The 20,156-nt window shown below is 41.9% G+C and overlaps 5 protein-coding genes and 2 non-coding genes across 8 annotated transcripts in view; 3 read left to right on the top strand and 4 right to left on the bottom strand.

Moving 5' to 3' along the window:
* Nucleotides 1–8,609, top strand: part of LOC139645291 (histone H2A-like) — a 31,772-nt gene extending 23,163 nt beyond the window's left edge. The window contains exons 3-4 of one of the 2 annotated variants that reach the window (XM_071520975.1): nucleotides 6,225–6,609; nucleotides 8,287–8,609. In XM_071520975.1, coding sequence (XP_071377076.1) covers nucleotides 6,225–6,609; nucleotides 8,287–8,609 — 708 coding nt within the window. Of the gene's footprint in view, nucleotides 1–6,224; nucleotides 6,610–8,286 lie in introns of those variants that run through there. The other variant, XM_071520976.1, reaches the window with a different exon arrangement.
* Nucleotides 1–20,156, bottom strand: part of LOC139645270 (histone H2A-like) — an 83,225-nt gene that overhangs the window by 43,815 nt on the left and 19,254 nt on the right. The gene's annotated exons all lie outside the window — the stretch shown is intronic.
* LOC139645285 (histone H3) lies at nucleotides 4,511–4,921 on the top strand. The gene has a single exon (XM_071520969.1). The coding sequence runs from the start codon at nucleotides 4,511–4,513 to the stop codon at nucleotides 4,919–4,921; it is 411 nt and encodes a 136-aa protein (XP_071377070.1).
* Nucleotides 11,601–11,672, top strand: trnad-guc (transfer RNA aspartic acid (anticodon GUC)). The gene has a single exon. It is a non-coding gene; the product is annotated as a tRNA-Asp (tRNA).
* On the bottom strand, nucleotides 13,401–13,472 carry trnaq-cug (transfer RNA glutamine (anticodon CUG)). The gene has a single exon. It is a non-coding gene; the product is annotated as a tRNA-Gln (tRNA).
* On the bottom strand, nucleotides 13,683–14,059 carry LOC139645280 (histone H2B 1/2-like). The gene has a single exon (XM_071520964.1). It carries the CDS (start codon nucleotides 14,055–14,057, stop codon nucleotides 13,683–13,685), a length of 375 nt encoding a protein of 124 aa, XP_071377065.1. The 5' UTR covers nucleotides 14,058–14,059.
* Nucleotides 15,371–15,682, bottom strand: LOC139645298 (histone H4). The gene has a single exon (XM_071520982.1). It carries the CDS (start codon nucleotides 15,680–15,682, stop codon nucleotides 15,371–15,373), a length of 312 nt encoding a protein of 103 aa, XP_071377083.1.

Here is a 20,156-nt window from a genome sequence, read left to right as displayed (position 1 = left end):
TGCCGGTGACTGTGCAATGCTGGTTCTTTTAGATTTAAGCACTGCATTTGACACTGTTGACCATTCCATCCTGTTGAATCGCTTGGAGAAATGGGTTGGCTTACAGGGAACTGCCCTGGAACTGTTGCGTTCCTACCTTGTAAATAGAACCTTCTCTGTTGTTGCTGGAGATGCCTCCTCCACTTCGGCTCCACTTACATGTGGTGTTCCTCAAGGGTCTATTCTGGGACCCTTACTGTTTTCAATTTATATGCTCCCTCTGGGCCATGTCATCCGCAATCATAACATCAATTTTCACTGTTTGTCATTGTGTTGATTCTTTTATTTTAATGTAATGGCTTTACTTCGTTAACCCTCTGTTACTGTGCTCTTTTAAATTGTGTGGTTTCTCTTTTACTCTCATTTCATTTTTATTGTAATTTGTTTTAATCTTGTAAAGCACGTTGTAACTTGTGTTAAGAAATAGGGGATGTTTAAGGGGATGTTGCATGAAGGGGTGAATTAATGTAAATTCATGAAAATATAAGGTTATTTTAAGAGATTACTGGTTCATAAAGGCTTCTGCTCGTGTCAAATTATCACAGCAACGATAACACTTCCGCCCTGTCTCATAACAAACCAACTTTTTATGTACTCAAAACAGGATTAGGACCACATGTTAACAATTTGAGTTCTCAGATTGATAGACATTTAAGTAAATCTGACTTCATCCGCCCAAAAATTCAAACACTCCTCTGCAGCAGCTCCAGTCCAGCAGAATTAGGACTGAGTCTAAAGGCGGCAGAAATACTGAAAAGGAAGAAGATTTTACTATTTATTTTTTTTACTATTCAAGTATTTTCAGTCACTGTTTTTTTCACTCCTATGTTGAAAAGATAACCAGCAAAATCATGGTAAAAAAGATAAGGAAACAAAAATAATAAAATCCATAAAAAATAAACTAAAACAATAAAATAAAATAAATAGAATAAAATAATAAGATTCAACACACTGAGTGGAATGTGAAGAACGGAAAACATGCACTTCTTACATGTATGGATTTACTTAGCCTATTAAAATATATGCAACACTTTAATAACTATGCAAGCTATAATACAGTATGTATACATGTATTAAGACAAATGCGCAGGGATTTATGATGTTTATGTAGTTGGTGCTCTGTCTATAACCTAAGGAGAACAGAAGAGGAAACAGAAAATGTACAGGATGGGAAGTTAACACTCGCCCAATGCATGTTTGAGTCCAGAAGATTAAGAAAGTCCAAGTACTTAACTGGCATACTGTGTAATGCATTTACTCAAGTATTTACATATTTACAGTTTTACAATCTATACAAATGCCTCACGTAGGCCTATACATCACTTATTTAAATTATGTGTGTGCATTTATGACTGTCTATAACCTGACAAAAAATACAGTAAAAAGTAACCAACATTGTAGTCAGAGTGTTTATCTGGTGTTTGTGTGTGGTGAGAGAGAAGGGGTGGGGTAATCGGTGATATGAAGTAACTTGAATTAAGTGTATGTTATGACCAAAAAAATGTAAAAAGGAAATGCTCTTTCAAAGTTGTGGGTGGCTCTTAAAAGAGCCTTTTGGGGCAAATAGTGGTCGAGTAGAATAGGCTACCATTCAATACATTTTCAGTACAGCATGGTTATTATGAAGGCAAATAAGGGCCATAAAAAAAAATATTTTAGCAGCCACTGAATAATTAATATTGAAAATTAATCTTATTTGCCTTCATAGATTATTGCTTATTTCCTTTCACTGCTGACACCTCAGCTGACACACCTGAGGGAAAAAAGAATGTTGAGTCAGCAATCCAATTGAAAATGTTAAAATGCATTTTAAACCAAACAATGGCATCTTCGTAAATGTATGAATATTATTGTGTGTATTGTCTATTCATGTCTCCTTTACCTGCACCTTTGATCACATAAATGTGATACTCTATTCTCTATCTATTTATTATGAAATGACACAATTGCAAATAGGTTACTGCACATGTTTATATACTGTATCTTTTACCTTCAACTTATATCTTGCATTGTAGCAGCACTCCTTCAGTGTTTCAAAATGTTCAACTACTGGGTAAAGTCCATGCAAAAGGAATGAGTCTGACACAAATAAATCTCGAGAGACCATAACTCCATTTAGAACGTTTGGTGGAAAAACAAAACAGTTACAGACTAACAAGATTCATCAATTGGCAATCATTTTCTCTCTGTCAAAAAACTGTGTTGCTCCGTGGCCTTTCTCACTCCAATTGAGTCTAATGATGGTGACGTCAGTGTAAAGGAGCATTTCAACTACTTGGAATCTATGAGGCTATATGCCTACATAAGAAACCATAGGAAATCTAAAGTTCTATAATGATCAACAAATATGACTATAATACAAATTAAATATTCAATATCACTAGTATCTCAATTAACATTATTAGCTATCAACATTATTTCAAATATACAAATTACAAATAGGCCTATATCAAAATATATTTTCCCCTAGAATGGCTCTTGCATGCATATGTTTTACCTTCATATACTATATTGTCAACATGATTAATATATTCCTTTACACTACAGTATTTATGGGAGTAATCAGTCCATTTAGTATGATTTCATTTTCTGATTAAGTAGGTTCAGTAGGTTGGCTGAAACATATAAAGAAATAAAGGCACTTTAGTTAAGTTCAGACTCTTTTGGTTGGACAGCTCTAGCAGGATCTGATCCCAGACCAGCAGAATGGCCTGTGACTGTAGAGAGAGCTGCATAATATAAAGTTACTAATGTAAATATCACAGCTACCACATGCTGCTATTAACATCAGAATCATTTTTGTTCCGGTCATTTTTCTCTTCCCTCAACCACTCCCATCGAGCTGCCCTTGAGCAAGGCACTTTCCTCCCAGTTGTTGTGGACAGTGGACCTGATCCACTACAGCTCAGACTGTGAAGAGTGTTTTGAACATTACAACAGAAGAACATTGATCTGTCTTCAAACTGCAGCTTTATGTCTAAGGCTGATGTCTAATTATACAGTATACCATACCTATTCATCAGTTGGGTACCCAATATAGCCTACTATGTTCCAATCAATCAATCAATCAATCAAGCAATCAAGCAATCAAGCAATCAATCAATCAATCAATCAATCAATCAATCAATCAAGCAATCAATCAATCAATCAAGAAGAAGGCTGTGAAGCCAAAGAAGAGCCCCAGCGTCAGTGAGCTGATTCTTGAAGCTGTGTCCACCTCCAAGGAGCGGAGCTGCTGCTGCCAAGACCAAAGCAGCAAAGCCCAAAAATACACCCAAGAAGAATAAATAAATAAACAAGACTGGAAGAAGTAAGCTTCCTGGCTTTACTTTACCACTGTTTACCCCAAAAGGCTCTTTTAAGAGTCACAGCTTTGAAAGAGCATTTCCTCTTTATACTTTCTGATCATATATAACTTACACTTACTACAAGTGATGATTTGATATCACCGATTATCCCACACCCGTCTCTCTCACCACACACAAACACACCTGATAAACAGTCTTCAGTTATGTTTTTAATCAAACAATGACTACAGCGTTGGCTACTTTTTACTGTTCTTTTTGTCTTTGCAGGTTATAGTCATAACTGCACACACATGTCTATAAGTGATGTGTAAGTATGTGAGGTATTTGTACAACTTGTAAAACTGTGAATATGTAAATACTTAGTAAACACATAGTTCATGAATTACACAGTATGCCAGTCAAGAGTTAAGTACTTGGACTTTTTTAATATTGTGGACTTATGCATTACATTACATTTGCAATGAAACATGATGCATTGGGCTACTGCTAATTTCCCATCCTGTACCTTTTCTGTTTCCTCTTCTTTTCACTTTAGATTATAGACAGAGCACAAACTACACAAACCATCATAAATACCTGTGCATCTTAATACATGTATAAATACTGTACAGTGTGTATAGTTATTAAAGTGTTGCACATATTTTTTATAAATAAATTCATACATGTAAATAGTGCATGTTTTCCGTTCTTCACACTCCACTCAGTGTGTTGAATCCTACCATTGTTTTATTCTAATTGTATTGTTCTAATTTATTTTTTATCTTATCTTATATTGCCTTAACTTTTTTTTCCATGATTCTGCTGGTTATCTGTTCCACATACAGTAAAAACTTGGAAATACTTAAAAAAAAAGAAGACAAAAAAAAAAAAGATACGTAAAAAAGAAATAGTAAAATCTTTCCAAATATTTCCTTTTCAGTAAAAGCCTTTCTGCCGCATTCAGACTCAGTCCTGGACTGGAGCTGCTGTGGAGGAGTGGTCTAGTTTGAATTTTGGGCGGACTTTCCAAAGCGCTAACAGTTGATCTGCTGAGGCGCGCGCTTCCCTCTGGCAGACCAATCAGCGTATGGCAGCGCCCCAGCGTTGCCTATATAAAGCCGAGATCGGCTCTCTAGTCACATATTTTTCTCTGCTCTTCAGAAGAAAGTACTAACGTTTCTACCATGGCCAGAACCAAGCAGACCGCCCGTAAATCCACCGGAGGAAAGGCTCCCAGGAAGCAGCTCGCCACCAAGGCTGCCAGGAAAAGCGCCCCGGCCACCGGCGGCGTCAAGAAGCCCCACCGTTACAGGCCCGGTACCGTGGCTCTCAGAGAGATCCGGCGCTACCAGAAATCCACTGAGCTGCTCATCCGCAAGCTGCCCTTCCAGCGCCTGGTCCGAGAGATCGCTCAGGATTTCAAGACCGACCTGCGCTTCCAGAGCTCCGCTGTCATGGCTCTGCAGGAGGCCAGCGAGGCTTACCTGGTCGGCCTCTTTGAGGACACCAACCTGTGCGCCATACACGCCAAGAGGGTCACCATCATGCCCAAGGACATACAGCTGGCCCGCCGCATCCGCGGAGAGCGAGCTTAAACTCTCCTGCCCTCACTCCCCACAACGGCTCTTTTAAGAGCCACCTCACTTCACCTTAAGAGTACTCCTCCAGTGGAACTATTACAAAGATGTCACTCGTATAATCATAATTGTTTCAAAACTTACTATTCAAAAGCATATATACATTTCTTTTTTTTTTTCAAAAGTTGATTAGTGTTTTAGGGCACAACATGCTGCAAACCTTGACATTGGTGTAAAAATGTTTATATTTATATTGTGGAAGGCAAAGTTAAGTCGATGTTATTTCAAAGAAAAAAAGATAGATAAAGCACCATCAGTGCTACACAATACTGCAAACTGCCCCCCCCCCCCTTCAAAGCAAAGTACAAAAGGGATTTTTTTTGTAATCTTGAAAATGTAAGGTTAACAGTATAATACTTCACACACAGACATACTGTATAAGCGGTCTGCTACATCATGTAGCAAACTACAACTAGGTTTACATAAAGATGGAATAGTTCATCATGCAAATTAGTAGGGTCCAGGGTGGTGTGTGTGTGTGTGTGTGTGTGTACATGTTTTAGGCTTGTGAACTTGGGAGTATGGGGGTCTGTTTGTGCCCATTATTCATAAAAAATACCTCTCACACAAAAATTGCTCTTCCATTTATTGTTTTTACTCACAAATCACTTATGTTACAATGTTACTTATGTTAAAATCACTTACTGTTACACTACACAAACACAAGGATCACTCTTAATGTCACCTCTCATATACAATACTTTTACCTCCAATATGTTTTCTTATACATACACTAAGTATTCTTCATTATTATTGTTGACACACAATTTTACCTCTAATATACACACAAATATTCTTACATACACAACTTTATCTCTCACATACATACAAATCACATTCACATTTACTGCTTTCACTCATCATGTACAATAACTAGTTTAAAAGTATGTGGCTCTGTGTGTGTATGATGTGTGGGAGTTGGAGGTTAAATCCATGGTCTAAACCCCAGTATTTTGGTTTATTATGTGTATCAGAATTCTGACTTTTCTTCTCAAAATTCTCATTAATCTCAGTACATTTTTTGAATGTGGCCCTAATCCTCTTCCTTGTGCATAAAAGTTGTTTTTTCATGAGACGTTTTATTTTGAAAATCCAAGACACTGTAAAGCGGAAGTGTTATTTGCTATGTTAACTTGACACCAGCAGTTTTCTGATTGGCCGACGTTTTTGAGCTCCAACTGACCAATGAAGAAGCAGCTCGAGGGACATATAAACCGGTTCCCAAATATTTCCAACCATTCTTTGATTCTCCAATCACAAGAAAATAACGAAAATGTCTGGACGTGGCAAAACCGGCGGCAAGGCTCGTGCCAAGGCAAAGACCCGCTCATCTCGCGCCGGTCTTCAGTTCCCCGTCGGCCGTGTTCACAGGCTGCTGCGCAAAGGCAACTACGCCCAGCGTGTCGGTGCCGGAGCCCCGGTGTATCTGGCGGCGGTGCTCGAGTACCTGACCGCTGAGATTCTGGAGTTGGCCGGAAACGCCGCTCGCGACAACAAGAAGACCCGTATCATCCCCCGTCACCTGCAGCTGGCCGTCCGCAACGACGAGGAGCTCAACAAGCTGCTGGGCGGAGTCACCATCGCTCAGGGCGGCGTGCTGCCCAACATCCAGGCGGTGCTGCTGCCCAAGAAGACCGAGAAGCCCGCCAAGAAGTAAACGAGACCAGCTTTTCCTCACATCAAAACAAAGGCTCTTTTAAGAGCCACCCACTCACTTCAAAAGAGTTCTCCTTATTAGTTATATAATCTCATTCGTGATGTCAATTTTCACTATTAAAAAGCTGTTATGTCTGATCTAATTTTAAGAAAACGCTGGCCTTATTTCAACTATAGACCTTAAGCTCACTAGAAACAATGATTTATGTTTAACATTGTATAATGTGGGATATGCACAGACAAAACGGCTTTGAGCTCTAAATTTAAAAAGGGAATGACTGACCTTTAGTGTCCCAACTGTGTTGCTTTGTTTTCTGACCGCCAATTTGACGTCATACATCATTCAAATTTAAAATATCCCGCGTTTTTAAACGTTTTTTACACAGCTAGAACATGAATGAAATAAACAAACCAACAATCAGATATAATATTGTGGGATGATTTAAATATGCTGCAGACAATTTCAGGTTATTTCAGCATGCTGAAAATGTCATGATTCGTGTGTCTGCATGTTAGTAGATTTGCTTGAGGCTTCATAATATATTAATTCAAGCCTTTTTAACATACGATTTCAGGTTACAAACTTTGTGCTGAGTTGCTGTGTGAAGCAATTTTGGCAGATTTGATTGTGGGGTGAAAGCCCTCCAATTAATAATTGCATTAACATTCTGTTCTAATGTAGTGAAGATAAACACATCGGCTCAAATGGTATTTTCTAATATGTTATGTTGAACCAAGTTGTGTATTTTTAGTGTTTTTTTGTTTTGTTTTTTTTAAAGAGGATAAACGCACACACACTAAACATGTTGTCAGTTGTGTTGAACCAAGTCTTGCATTGTTATCCTTTTGAAAATAATAATTTCTCACATTTCTCAATTTCTCACGTCATGTTGTCATGTCTTGTTGCTGTTAGACAGTGATTCATTAGAAACACAATGGAAAGACACTCAAGAAAGTGTTTTCTACAAGATGCCATCTATCCAGTTTCACTTCATATTTAATGTAATCATTCCAGTGAATATTGTGCTTGACACCTCATGTTTAGTTACTCTTTTTTCAAGTTTGAAAATGTCAGTTTGCCCTGGTGACTCTACAACCTCCTCCATGTAACTGTTGAAAAGATTAAACATTATGACTAAGAAATATTTAGACATGGTAATAAACATCAAGTCTTTGTGTGGAATTGAATGATTACAGATATAGACATAGAGTAGATAGAAATGAATGTTGTTGATGTATCATAGTAATGGCATAATGCAAGCACAAGTTCGATGTCTTATCATATTGCCATGTAAATCATGTAGTAGTTGTAATGTTTAACTGACACTGAAGTGCTCAAGAAAATGATGCTTTCATCATGAAAACACAGACTCTCTTACAGTTATTCCAGCAAACAACACCACAACACAGTCCTATTTATTTAAATGAGAATATCAGATCTATCATTTTAACTTTGTGGAGCAAGGTCCTTGTGTAGCGCATGCCCAGTTTGGCTGCAAAACTCAACCAATCGTATACGAGGAACAGCGCAGCTTCATTTGCATCAGCTGTCTACAAAAAGATCAGCATTATTACCCTTAACTCATTCTGTACTGTGAAGTATTGAGATCTCATCATGCCTGAACCCGCGAAGTCAGCGCCCAAGAAGGGCTCCAAGAAAGCCGTCACCAAGACCGCCGGCAAGGGCGGCAAGAAGCGCAGAAAGACCAGGAAGGAGAGCTACGCCATCTACGTGTACAAGGTGCTGAAGCAGGTCCATCCCGACACCGGCATCTCGTCCAAGGCCATGGGCATCATGAACTCCTTCGTCAACGACATCTTCGAGCGCATCGCCGGTGAGGCGTCTCGCCTGGCTCACTACAACAAGCGCTCCACCATCACCTCCAGGGAGATTCAGACCGCCGTCCGCCTGCTGCTGCCCGGTGAGCTGGCCAAGCACGCCGTGTCCGAGGGCACCAAGGCGGTCACCAAGTACACCAGCTCCAAGTAAACCGCCTGCAACTACATACACCCAAAGGTCCTTTTAAGGGCCACACACTACTTCAACAAAGGGCTTATTCATTCACATAATTGGTACGGAGAAAACTATGTTTTGAGAAGTCGTTGCTATTACGTTCAATACAACTAATACAAACCAGAGCAATTCAAGCTGCTTTAACACATTTGGCTGCTGGAAATGTATCCCTATACAATGAATATTTCCCTCAATTACAATGAATCACAAAGTTTACAATAACATTTGTAGATTGGATGCTCCATAGATCTCATGATGCATCGGTCTCCTCCACTACCCAGTATGTGAAGGGACCTTTCATTATGCAATTCATAGTAAACACATCTGATATCACTAATATCAGTTATTAGTCCTGAGCTCAGATCCCTCACTGCCTCCTTAAAGCTGTGACACAGAAAACAGAACCACGGTCTCCCGCGTGACAGACTGGGACACTCATTGTACTAACGAATCAGAATAAAGTTTATTGCCAAGTAAGTTTTCACAGTACAAGGAATTTGCTTTGGCATGGAGGTGCATACAATAAACATCAAAATAATAAAATAAAATAAAATAATAATACAATTAAAAATATAATAAGAAATAAAAATATGTACAAATATATATGAGCAATATAACAATATAACTGTTTTGTTTTTTTCAAGTGAATGAAATGTACAGTTTGTACAGGTATGTGCAAAAAATTTTCCAAAGAATGTGCAAAGGTACGGGGGGGGGGATAAGGGACTGTGTCAGTGGGGGTCCCGGGCCTTGTTGATGAGGCCAGCTGCAGACGGGAAGAAACTGTTCTTGTGGCGTGAGGTTTTGGTCCTGATGGACCGCAGCCTCCTACCAGAGGGGAGTGTTTCAAATAGTTTGTGTCCAGGGTGAGAGGGGTCGGCCACAATCTTTCTTGCTCGCCTCAGGGTCCTGGAGGCATACAGGTCCTGGAGGGAAGGCAGATTGCAGCCAATCACCTTCTCAGCAGAGCGAATGATACGCTGCAGTCTGCCCTTGTCCTTGGCAGTGGCAGCAGCGTACCAGATGGTGATGGAGGAGGTGAGGATGGACTCAATGATGGAGGTGTAGAAGTGCACCATCATCGTCTTCGGCAGGTTGAACTTCCTCAGCTGCCGCAGGAAGTACATCCTCTGCTGCGCTTTTTTGGTGAGGGAGCTGATGTTCAGCTCCCACTTGAGGTCCTGGGTGATGATGGAGCCCAGGAAGCGGAAGGACTCCACAGTGTCGACTGGGGAGTCTCTCAGGGTGATGGGGGTGAGTGGGGCTGGGTTCTTCCTGTAGTCCACAACCATCTCCACTGTCTTCACAGCGTTGAGCTCTAGGTTGTTCAGTCCGCACCAGGACACCAGGCGGTCGATCTCCTGCCTGTAGGCTGACTCATCCCCACCAGAGATGAGCCCAATGAGGGTGGTGTCGTCCGCGAACTTCAGGAGCTTGACAGACTGGTGACTAGAGGTGCAGCTGTTGGTGTACAGGGAGAAGAGTAGAGGGGAAAGAACGCAGCCTTGGGGGGAACCGGTGCTGATGGTCCGGGAGTCAGAGACATGTTTTCCCAGCTTCACGTGCTGCTTTCTGTCCGACAGAAAGTCTGTGATCCACCTGCAGGTGGAGTCAGGCACACTCAGCTGGGAGAGCTTGTCCTGTAGCAGAGCCGGGATGATTGTGTTAAAGGCAGAGCTGAAGTCCACAAACAGGATCCTGGCGTAGGTTCCTGAGGAGTCCAGGTGCTGGAGGATGAAGTGGAGGGCCATGTTTATTGCGTCGTCTACAGACCTGTTGGCTCTGTAGGCGAACTGCAGGGGGTCCAGGATGGGGTCAGTGAAGTTTTTGAGGTGTGACAGCACAAGGCGTTCAAAAGACTTCATCACCACAGAGGTCAGGGCGACGGGTCTGTAGTCATTAAGTCCTGTGGTCCTTGGCTTTTTGGGGACAGGGATGATGGTGGAGGTCTTGAAGCAGGCTGGAACGTGGCATGTCTCCAGTGAGGTGTTGAAAATGTCTGTGAACACCGGAGACAGCTGATCGGCACAGTGCTTCAGGGTGGATGGAGAGACAGAGTCTGGCCCGGCTGCTTTGCGGGGGTTCTGTCTCTTGAAAAGCCTGTTAACGTCCCTGTCCAGGATGGAGAAAGTCGTCACTGTGGTAGGGGGGGAGGGGGGCTCTGGGGTGGGCAGCTGTGGAGAGGTGTCAGGACTGTCCCATTGTCTTTCAAAGCGGCAGTAGAACTCATTCAGGTTGTTGGCCAGGCGCAAGTCGTTAGCAGAGTGGGGGGCTCTAGGTTTGTAGTTGGTGATCTGTCTGAGCCCTTTCCAGACAGAAGCAGAGTCGTTGGCTGAGAACTGGTGTTGGAGTTTCTCAGAGTACAGTCGTTTAGCTTCTCTCACCGCCTTGCTAAACCTGTACTTCGACTCTGTAAACCTGACTCTGTCCCCACTCCTAAACGCCTCTTCCTTCTCTGACCTTAGCTGTCTGACTTTGGCTGTGAACCAGGGTTTGTCGTTGTTGTACCTCACCGTAGTGCGTGATGGTACACAGCTGTCCTCACAGAAGCTAATGTAAGATGTCACAGCCTCTGTGTACTCGTCCAGACTGTCGGTAGCAGTCCTGAAAACCTCCCAGTCAGTGCAGTCCAAGCACGCCTGAAGATCTTCCACAGCTTCACTGGTCCACTTTTTTGATGTCCTCACCACAGGTTTGCAGGAGAGGTTCTTGATATCTGGACCAGCTAACGTCACTGACACTGGCGGATGTGATGATTCATGGATGTGTTAGCTGACTCTCGTTATGCTAACCATTATTACGTTAGCTTAGCTGTATGATAGCCATAGCCTACTATTACAGAGTATGCGCTGGGTGAGCAACTTTGAATGTATGAATACATAAATGCAGTGAAGACAAATTTACTTATCTTAATTAACTCCCTCCAATTGCAATAATAGATGATCTTGCCTGCAACTATTGCGCCTTTCCTCGTTAGTATAGTGGTGAGTATCCCCGCCTGTCACGCGGGAGACCGGGGTTCGATTCCCCGACGGGGAGGACTCTTTTTCTCTGCCAGAACTTTATGGAGACAGATGAAATTGAGCTCACACAGTGATGCAGATAAGACCGACGACGGTGCCACTGGAAGCAAGAATGAATGAGTTAGTACATGTCATACTATGTAATTTACAGTATCGGGAGATTTGTATTCCCGGAGGCTGTCTTTTGACTGTGTTTATATGCCAGGCTTTTCAATCAGATTTTATTATTTATACAGTTTAAAGTTACAGGGTCAGTGCACATTAATAGACATTTATGTAAATTTTGCCAGTTTAGCCATCTTGGCTAATTTTCAACTGCAGTCCCTGGGCAGGTGTAATGACAGCTACAAAAGACACATAAAATACATTAAATCAGGAACAGCGATACTGTACATATAGCAGAGCACACTTCATAAGAACACATAAAATACTTTAAAATAAGGACAACAATACATAAAACAAAGCACGCTTCAGGTTATTTGAATAAGTTACAGAGTATGGTCACACACTTGATTGTCTTTTAACCATGATTTTAAATTAATTTTAAATGAGCAATATGTGTCACAGTCTCTGATAAGTGTTGGCAGACTGTTCGGGACTGATCGGGAGGAAATCTAACAGATATGGACAGCCTGACAAGGTTTTTCCTGTTTTCGAGTAGACAAGTCTGTCAAAGAATTATTAATTAATTTAATCACCAGGTAAGATATTAAGTTGACTTTGAATAATTTCACTTCATATTTAAAACATTGAAATACAGCTATGCTTTTCAGACTATATGCGCATGCTGACGTGACATTGGTTATTCAAGTGGATTGTTGCTAAGTTAACCAACTTATCTTATGTTAGCTAACAAGTCAGTGAGATTTTGCATTACTTTTGCACCCTGGACTGACAGTCAATACAGAGCAAACTATCCTGAGACCCACACATGAACACAACTCATCTGTTTTATAGAGAGGAATTGGCTCAGTAATGTTAGCTTAGTAGCAGCCTAATGTAACTAGATAATTACTGGTAAGTTACTGACCAGTGACAAAATGCTGGCCACATTATAAGTGTACTTAGTCTCTGGGTCCCAAAGTTTCCCCCTTCTACCATTTACCACTGTCAGCGCCTCTCTCCTTATGGCCTAGATCCCCATTTTTCTTCTCAACGGCTCCCTTGTTTTACACAAAACAAGGGAGCACAAGAAACTGTAATTCACGGTTTTTAAGTTTGTTGGCTGTGAAACCCACCACACAACAGCTTTTAGGCATGTTTAATTTGGGGAATAATGACAATGATGTACATTCAGTCACACAAGATGAATGGAAAGCGGTGCAGCGGTTTCCCCCACGATGGGCGTGGCCTATTTTATGCACTGTCTCTATTGGTATTTTTTTCTGTAGAAGCAGTGGCGCAAACGCACGGGATTGTGGGATATCTTGACCAACGAAGTATACCATATGCTGCCTTCAAAGACTGCCCAAAGGCACCTCAGCAGGCAGCATTTTTTGTAAACATTAGATTGTGACATGACTTGATGCCTTCCTGTCTCCGAAGGCTGCCTAATTAGGCGGCATTTTAACCCTTTGAGACACAGCCAACATAAGTATTCCATAGTTTCTTCATAAACTGTATTAACTCATGTAAGAAACCCTGTGTGTTTTCACTTAATATACCTGCTGTATGTTTAACAATCTCACCAGCAGCAGGCTAGTACTTCCAAAGGATTCAAACACATGAACAGTTGCTGAAAATCAGGTTCCACCGAGATTTGAACTCGGATCGCTGGATTCAGAGTCCAGAGTGCTAACCATTACACCATGGAACCAGGACATGTTTTTTGGTATTTTCGGCACCATACTATAGGAACAAGTAAATGTCTCGTAGTCAATTTTGTGTTAAAAACAGATGTTTTGTTGAGTTTGAACATATGAATGCTTCTATTGCCCACATTAATATACATTCAGTGAATAAGCCCTTTGTTGAAGTAGTGTGTGGCCCTTACAAGGACCTTTGGATGGATGTAGTTGGAGGCGGTTTACTTGGAGCTGGTGTACTTGGTGACCGCCTTGGTGCCCTCGGACACGGCGTGCTTGGCCAGCTCACCGGGCAGCAGCAGGCGGACGGCGGTCTGAATCTCCCTGGAGGTGATGGTGGAGCGCTTGTTGTAGTGAGCCAGGCGAGACGCCTCACCGGCGATGCGCTCGAAGATGTCGTTGACGAAGGAGTTCATGATGCCCATGGCCTTGGACGAGATGCCGGTGTCGGGATGGACCTGCTTCAGCACCTTGTACACGTAGATGGCGTAGCTCTCCTTCCTGGTCTTTCTGCGCTTCTTGCCGCTCTTGCTGGCGGTCTTGGTCACGGCTTTCTTGGAGCCCTTCTTGGGCGCTGACTTCGCGGGTTCAGGCATGATGAGATCTCAATACTTCACAGTACAGAATGGGGTAAGGGTAACAATGCTGATCTTTTTGTAGACAGCTGATGCAAATGAAGCTGCGCTGTTCCTCGTATACGATTGGTTGGGTTTTGCAGCCAAACTGGGCATGCGTTACACAAGGAACTTGCTCCCACAAAACTAAAATGATAGATCTGATATTCTCATTTAAATAAATAGACTGTGTTGTGGTGTTGTTTGCTGGAATAACTGTAAGACAGTCTGTGTTTTCATGATGAAAGCATCATTTTCTTGAACACCTCTGTCAGTTAAACATTACAACTACTACATGATTTACATGGCAATATGATAAGACGTCAAATTTGTGCTTGCCTTATGCCATTACTATGATACATCAACAACATTAATTTATATCTACTCTATTTCTATGTCTCTAATCATTCAATTCCACACAAAGACTTTGAAACTGCCAACCGCGCGCGGGATTCCACAACCCCCACCCCCGTCCATTCCTATCAGCTTCAAAGACCCATTTCACATAATACACACATTTGAAAGTACATAATTTCTTTGCAAGCTATACTGAAGCGTTATTACAGTATATGCACGCGCATATCAATACACATTGAGTATTTTTTAAACATTTTTTACATGCAACCAGGAGCAGTAGGCAACTCGCTCTTTATGCAACAAAGGGATTGAGATTATACATTCAAATAAATTAATTGAAGTGATCCAGAAAATCATGTTCCAGGTAACCAGAGTAACCATTACACCTTCGAACCACAACACACACACTCACATTGCTATCTCTGCTGGAGCAATTGATTATTTAATATGGTATAATAGACCTATTGCCACTGCTATTTCGAATAAAGTGTATTGCCTTTATTTAGTGAGAATTGTATAAGGAGATGGGATGGTGACTCCACATTCTGGGAGCTGGAACTGGCGGATGAATGGTGAATAATCAGTGTTTTTGTTGAAATGTGTTATAAATACAACAGATTCAAATAATATGAATGAGACTGCGATTTTTATTCCTTTAGTTTGTTTTTTCCCCCTGTTTTACACATAAAACTACATTAAAGTGTAGTTTTTAAACCAAAAATGACATAACCGATACAGTCTGAACTGGGGAAAAACGTGGTCTGCAGTTTGGGACATGTTAGTTTTGGAAAAGCTACAAATTATAAACTACACACATGTATAATACCTTGTAAAGAGTAATTGCAAGCAATTAATGGCGTAAAGGATTTAGTCTTTTTAAAGCAGGTGGGCGGCTCTTAAAAGAGCCTTTGTGTTGGAGTATGAGATGGTAAATGAAGTTAACCGCCGAAGCCGTACAGAGTGCGGCCCTGCCTCTTCAGAGCATAGACCACATCCATGGCGGTGACGGTCTTTCTCTTGGCGTGCTCGGTGTAGGTGACGGCATCACGGATGACGTTCTCCAGGAAGACCTTGAGCACCCCGCGGGTCTCCTCGTAGATCAGACCGGAGATACGCTTGACTCCGCCGCGGCGAGCCAGACGGCGGATGGCGGGTTTGGTGATTCCCTGGATGTTATCACGGAGAACTTTACGGTGACGCTTGGCGCCTCCTTTACCGAGTCCCTTTCCTCCCTTTCCGCGGCCGCTCATTTTCAATTGCTTTTCAAAGACAAGAAAAACTGATTCTGGACGCTTCGCCAAGCCCTTACTATAAAGCTGATCTGAGGACGTGAGTGAAGCAGGGAGCGCGCGCTGTGCGGGGCGGGGCCAAGGCGGGGCAGTGCTCTGCTCTTCTTCTTCTTGTTCATCTTGTTTTGTGCGCATTACCGCCACCAACTGTTACAAAATAATAGTGTCCTTAAATTTGACTTTGAAGCCCTGTTTGTTGTAAGAATTTGAAAATATTAGTATAGCCTACTTGGTATTCAATGTTGTAAATGTATTTACGCTCCACGTCTTCGTCTTTCTATTGTGTGTTGCTGCTCTCCGCTCAGCTTATTGGAACAAGCAAGAGGCACCGCACAAAACAATCACTTCCTGTCTTCGATCCATTCACATCTTGCATATGAATACAACAAAGCGTTTCATACTTTGACTGGCCGTTGACTGCCTACTCTCATCCCCTTTCTGCAGCACAGAGAGGACTGATAGGTGTCACTGCTGCCTTTTGGAAGTTAAGTAGCTGTCAAATGCTGAACTTTTACTTTCTCTGAAGTCATTTACATTTCTTAGATTCACATTCATGCTATTTGATGGAAAAGAATGGCATCTGTGGAGCAAGGCACTTGTGTAGGCTCAGTTATTCTATGACATTACAGTCTTTGTGAGGAGGGCACTTAAGATACGTCATGCACTGCTAAATGATTGTTTAGTGGAGGTGAAAGGAGAAGGAATCGCAGCAGTTATTATTCAACACTCATCTCTACTGAGGATTGATTGGAATGAAGCTGATTACATGTCAATTCATCACATAACCATGATAGGGTGGTTGGTTGGTGATTCATACCATTTGAATATGCCTTATATTTAACATAAGGTTTTATATAGGTTTAGTTGGACTCTGTCGTGGTTATTTTTGGTACTGAGGATACAGTACATACAGGAAAACTGGATTTTTTTTTTCTTCATACAACACAACAGAGGAAGTTTCCTTGGTGTGATGTTTCACACTCTGGATTCTGATAACAGTGATTTGAGTTTATCTCTGTGTTTCATAATGTGTATTCATAAACTCTGGGAAATGATGTCCTGAAAACAGCCTCAGACTGAGTGAAACTATTTTATTTTTTTATTAATTTACTGGCAAAGTATTAAACAGCAACACAAAAGCAATCTGCATATCTGATCACAAAGGAAGCTTTTTTTCATCCATTTTAATAAAATGCTGTCATTTTTCCCCCCCATTGGTATTCTTTTTTTTCTCTATACACCACCAAACAACAAAATGGACCCAGGAATGCAAGGTACATCACCAAAAGTTGCTTTTTAACAGTGTTAAAGTGTTTTAGGATTTCTCCATCAGAGGCATAATTCCCTTCAGGGTGCATCAGTGCTGCAGTAATCATCAGCACATCGTACATAGCCACATCACAGTCATATCCAAAATCACAGTAAATAATGCAGACTCCCTGTTACATATTATTGCTATTCATTCTATTCTATGACAGGACAAAGTCTCCCTCTATTGTGTAAATCAGTGCCACAGCATTGCCACCTAGCATATAATGGATCACAGGTGCGCTATTTGTCAAAGTTAATATGTATTTCTTCATTAGCTGCATGTTAACTTAGAACTAAATCATTTTCAACAACACAGAACATAAACTGTATGTACTGTCCTATAATACATCTACATAAATCTCAGGGTCTTAAAGGGAAACCAAACACAGAGACTACGTTTTGGGTAGGACTGACATCTACTGGTTAAAAACATGCTATTGCAAATGCAATCTGTTACCGGCTGATATCGGTCACCTGTGACATAGGTTGCCTGTTTTGTCATGAATCAGCCAATAGTAACCAAGATCAGCCATAGTAGAAAGCAATTGCAATAGCATGCTTTTTTAAGCAGTAGATGTCAGTCCAAACCTGATAAATAGTCTCTCTTTGGTTTCCCTTTAATGGGTTGTAGTCATACATAGATCACAGTAACACAAATTTTTTGTAGACATTACATGTTTATGATGTCCTTAAACACTCATCAAAGGCTTTTTGCCTTGTCTCCCTGGGTCTCATTTCTTTGTGTAGCACATCTTTATCATGCATGTACATTCTGGAGACACAGAACCCAAAGACTTAGGCAAGTCATGTGTATAAGACTGTCAGCTAAATGCCTATGTACATTAATTATTACATTCACGTTGACCCAAATAGTTTATTTACACCCTTCTTTCTTACAATTCACATTTCTGATGCATTTTTTTTTTTCTAAATGTAAAAAAAACAAAAAAATTCAAATTCAAATATTAATGAATCCGAGCCTTGTGGTGTTGGTTGTTTTGTAATTAGAAAATAATTTAGTGCATCGCCTGCTTATGCCAAGGACCCATACCTAACATTGGTTATGTTTACATGCACAGAGTAACCTGGTATTGGCCATACTCGTTTTATTATTCAGCCTATTCAAGTTAAGCTGTTCACATGAACCTTTGATGCCCTGCAGCTGAGCCTCCCCGTTACCACAAATAAACCAGTTAACAGTATGTTCCTGTCTACCTGAGGTGTCCCGCCCACAGGCAGGACAGTCCACCAGCTAAAAAGTATGCAGAAGTTTGGCCACCAGTTACTCCCTTTGACTGATCAGACACTTCCTTCTAATATAGGAGAAAGTTAGGATGATCCCATAAGTAATAATAATAGTAAGTACTACTTGCAGCAAAATGTGCCCATGACTCTGTGCCTGAGTTTGAGAAGTAAGATATTTTCATGTCACAGTTATGGTGTTTACATGAATCGAGCCAGAACTAGATCACTTGAGCAACCAGGTTAACAACATAATTCTCTGTACATGTAAACCTAACTATTGTTTGAGATCTGGGTAACGTCAACATGCTGGATGTAGCTAACAAGCTAGCCCTCCACTGTACATCCCTGTAGTCCTTGCTAGCATGAATGGCAACTAGAACACTTATATCTCAGCAATGGCTGGCAGTATCGGGGCCTTAAATCTTCTGGACTGTCTCCATGTCCTGCGACAGCCAGACACCCAGACAGACACTACACCTGTTTGACTGCCAAGACCAGTCTGCCTTTCACCATTTGCCTGTCTGTTAACTAAGAGCACACCTGTCTGTCTGCCCTGAACTGTATCCTTTTCTTCATCTGTCTTTCTTTCACAGCCTGTCTCTCTGTTCCTGGCTGTCTTCCTGCCACCACCTGTCTCTTTAATCATGAGCTGCTTGCAGTCTCCCCTCCCGCCACCCGGGGTGCTGTCTATGCGACCCCGCAGCAGCAGCCTGTAGGTGAGCACGCCAATGGAGGAAGGACTCTGGTGGGCTGGTGGAGAGTTCTGGAAGGGAGCCTGACTGCCACTGGGGTCCTTCAGGATTGGAGAGGGACCTTGAGGTCCTTCTGGATTGGAGAAGGAGGTGGGTGTTGAGCAGCCGATAGAGGAGTGAGGCAGAGGATTGGGCAATTGCCATCCTGCCTCCTTCCCTTCCTCCCTCTGCACTCTCTCCTTCCCCTCCTCCCTCTGTCCTTTGTCCTTCCCTTCCTCCCTCTGTCCTCTCTCCTTCCCCTCCTCCCTCCACCCTCCGCGGGCGACCCGGGCTGCAGTGAGGAAAGAGTCCGCCCGACCATACAGGTTCTCCAGGGGGTCTGAGACGAGAGGCCCAGGGTTGGCTGAAGTCCTGCCCAGGCCAGGAGCCATGGTCTCTGGGTTACTGCTGTCCTCCATCCCTCTCTTGTCCCGAGTCTCCACCTCAGCTTCAGGAGTGCAAGAACTTCTGGTTCTGGGTAATAGATCTTTGACGTTTCCTTGGATTACCTAAAAATCACGTTTTTAAAACATTAGATTAGATTAGATTAGATTAGATTAGATCGAGAAATGCACATAAAGTAAAGAAAAAGTTGAAGACAGCACAAAAGACATGAGTGTGCAGTTGAGATTTAAACCCAATAAGGCATATTATGTGGCAACAGCTGGGTCAGTCTGTATTCGTTCAGTAAGTCTCCAATAGGTGGAGTCAGAGATTCTATGAAAGACTGTCGCAAGCTATGAGACCAAGGTTACTGTAATATATCCATGTATGAGGCCAAAATTAAAGAGTGCAAGGGTCAAAGCTACAGCTCCTAGACAACAAATGTAATATAGGCTACCTGTGTCCTTAGCGTATTTGTATTTAATAATTAAGTTCAATGTGTGCTCAAGCTTCAATAAAGCCCCTATTACTCCATAATCTGTATGTTTTTCTCACGATCCATACATTTTTCTATTCTTTCTGTGTTCAATCATTTTCCTATGTGCAAATGAATAAACTAAACTTAACTAACCTGTGACTGCTGAGGATGTTGTTGCAGAGCTGTTGACGATAGCAAAGTCTGCTGGTCTCTTGGTCTGGAGGCCCTGACAGCGGCCACAGAGCCCAGGCTGTGGGTGTCCCAGTCGGCCTCGATGTTGGAGAAA

This window comes from Centroberyx affinis, unplaced genomic scaffold (assembly GCF_046629955.1).
Source record: "Centroberyx affinis isolate AG114_WGS23_722 - 3 ecotype Tasmania unplaced genomic scaffold, CSIRO-AGI_Caff_v1 ptg000840l_1, whole genome shotgun sequence".
Classification (NCBI taxonomy): domain Eukaryota; kingdom Metazoa; phylum Chordata; class Actinopteri; order Beryciformes; family Berycidae; genus Centroberyx; species Centroberyx affinis.
Note: the sequence above shows the minus strand (reverse complement) of the source record. Positions and strands in the feature narration are given on the sequence as shown.

Excerpts from the sequence above, each read along its gene's own strand:
- LOC139645285 (XM_071520969.1), top strand. The coding sequence starts at position 4,511 with ATGGCCAGAACCAAGCAGACCGCCCGTAAATCCACCGGAGGAAAGGCT.
- LOC139645280 (XM_071520964.1), bottom strand. The coding sequence starts at position 14,057 with ATGCCTGAACCCGCGAAGTCAGCGCCCAAGAAGGGCTCCAAGAAAGCC.
- LOC139645298 (XM_071520982.1), bottom strand. The coding sequence starts at position 15,682 with ATGAGCGGCCGCGGAAAGGGAGGAAAGGGACTCGGTAAAGGAGGCGCC.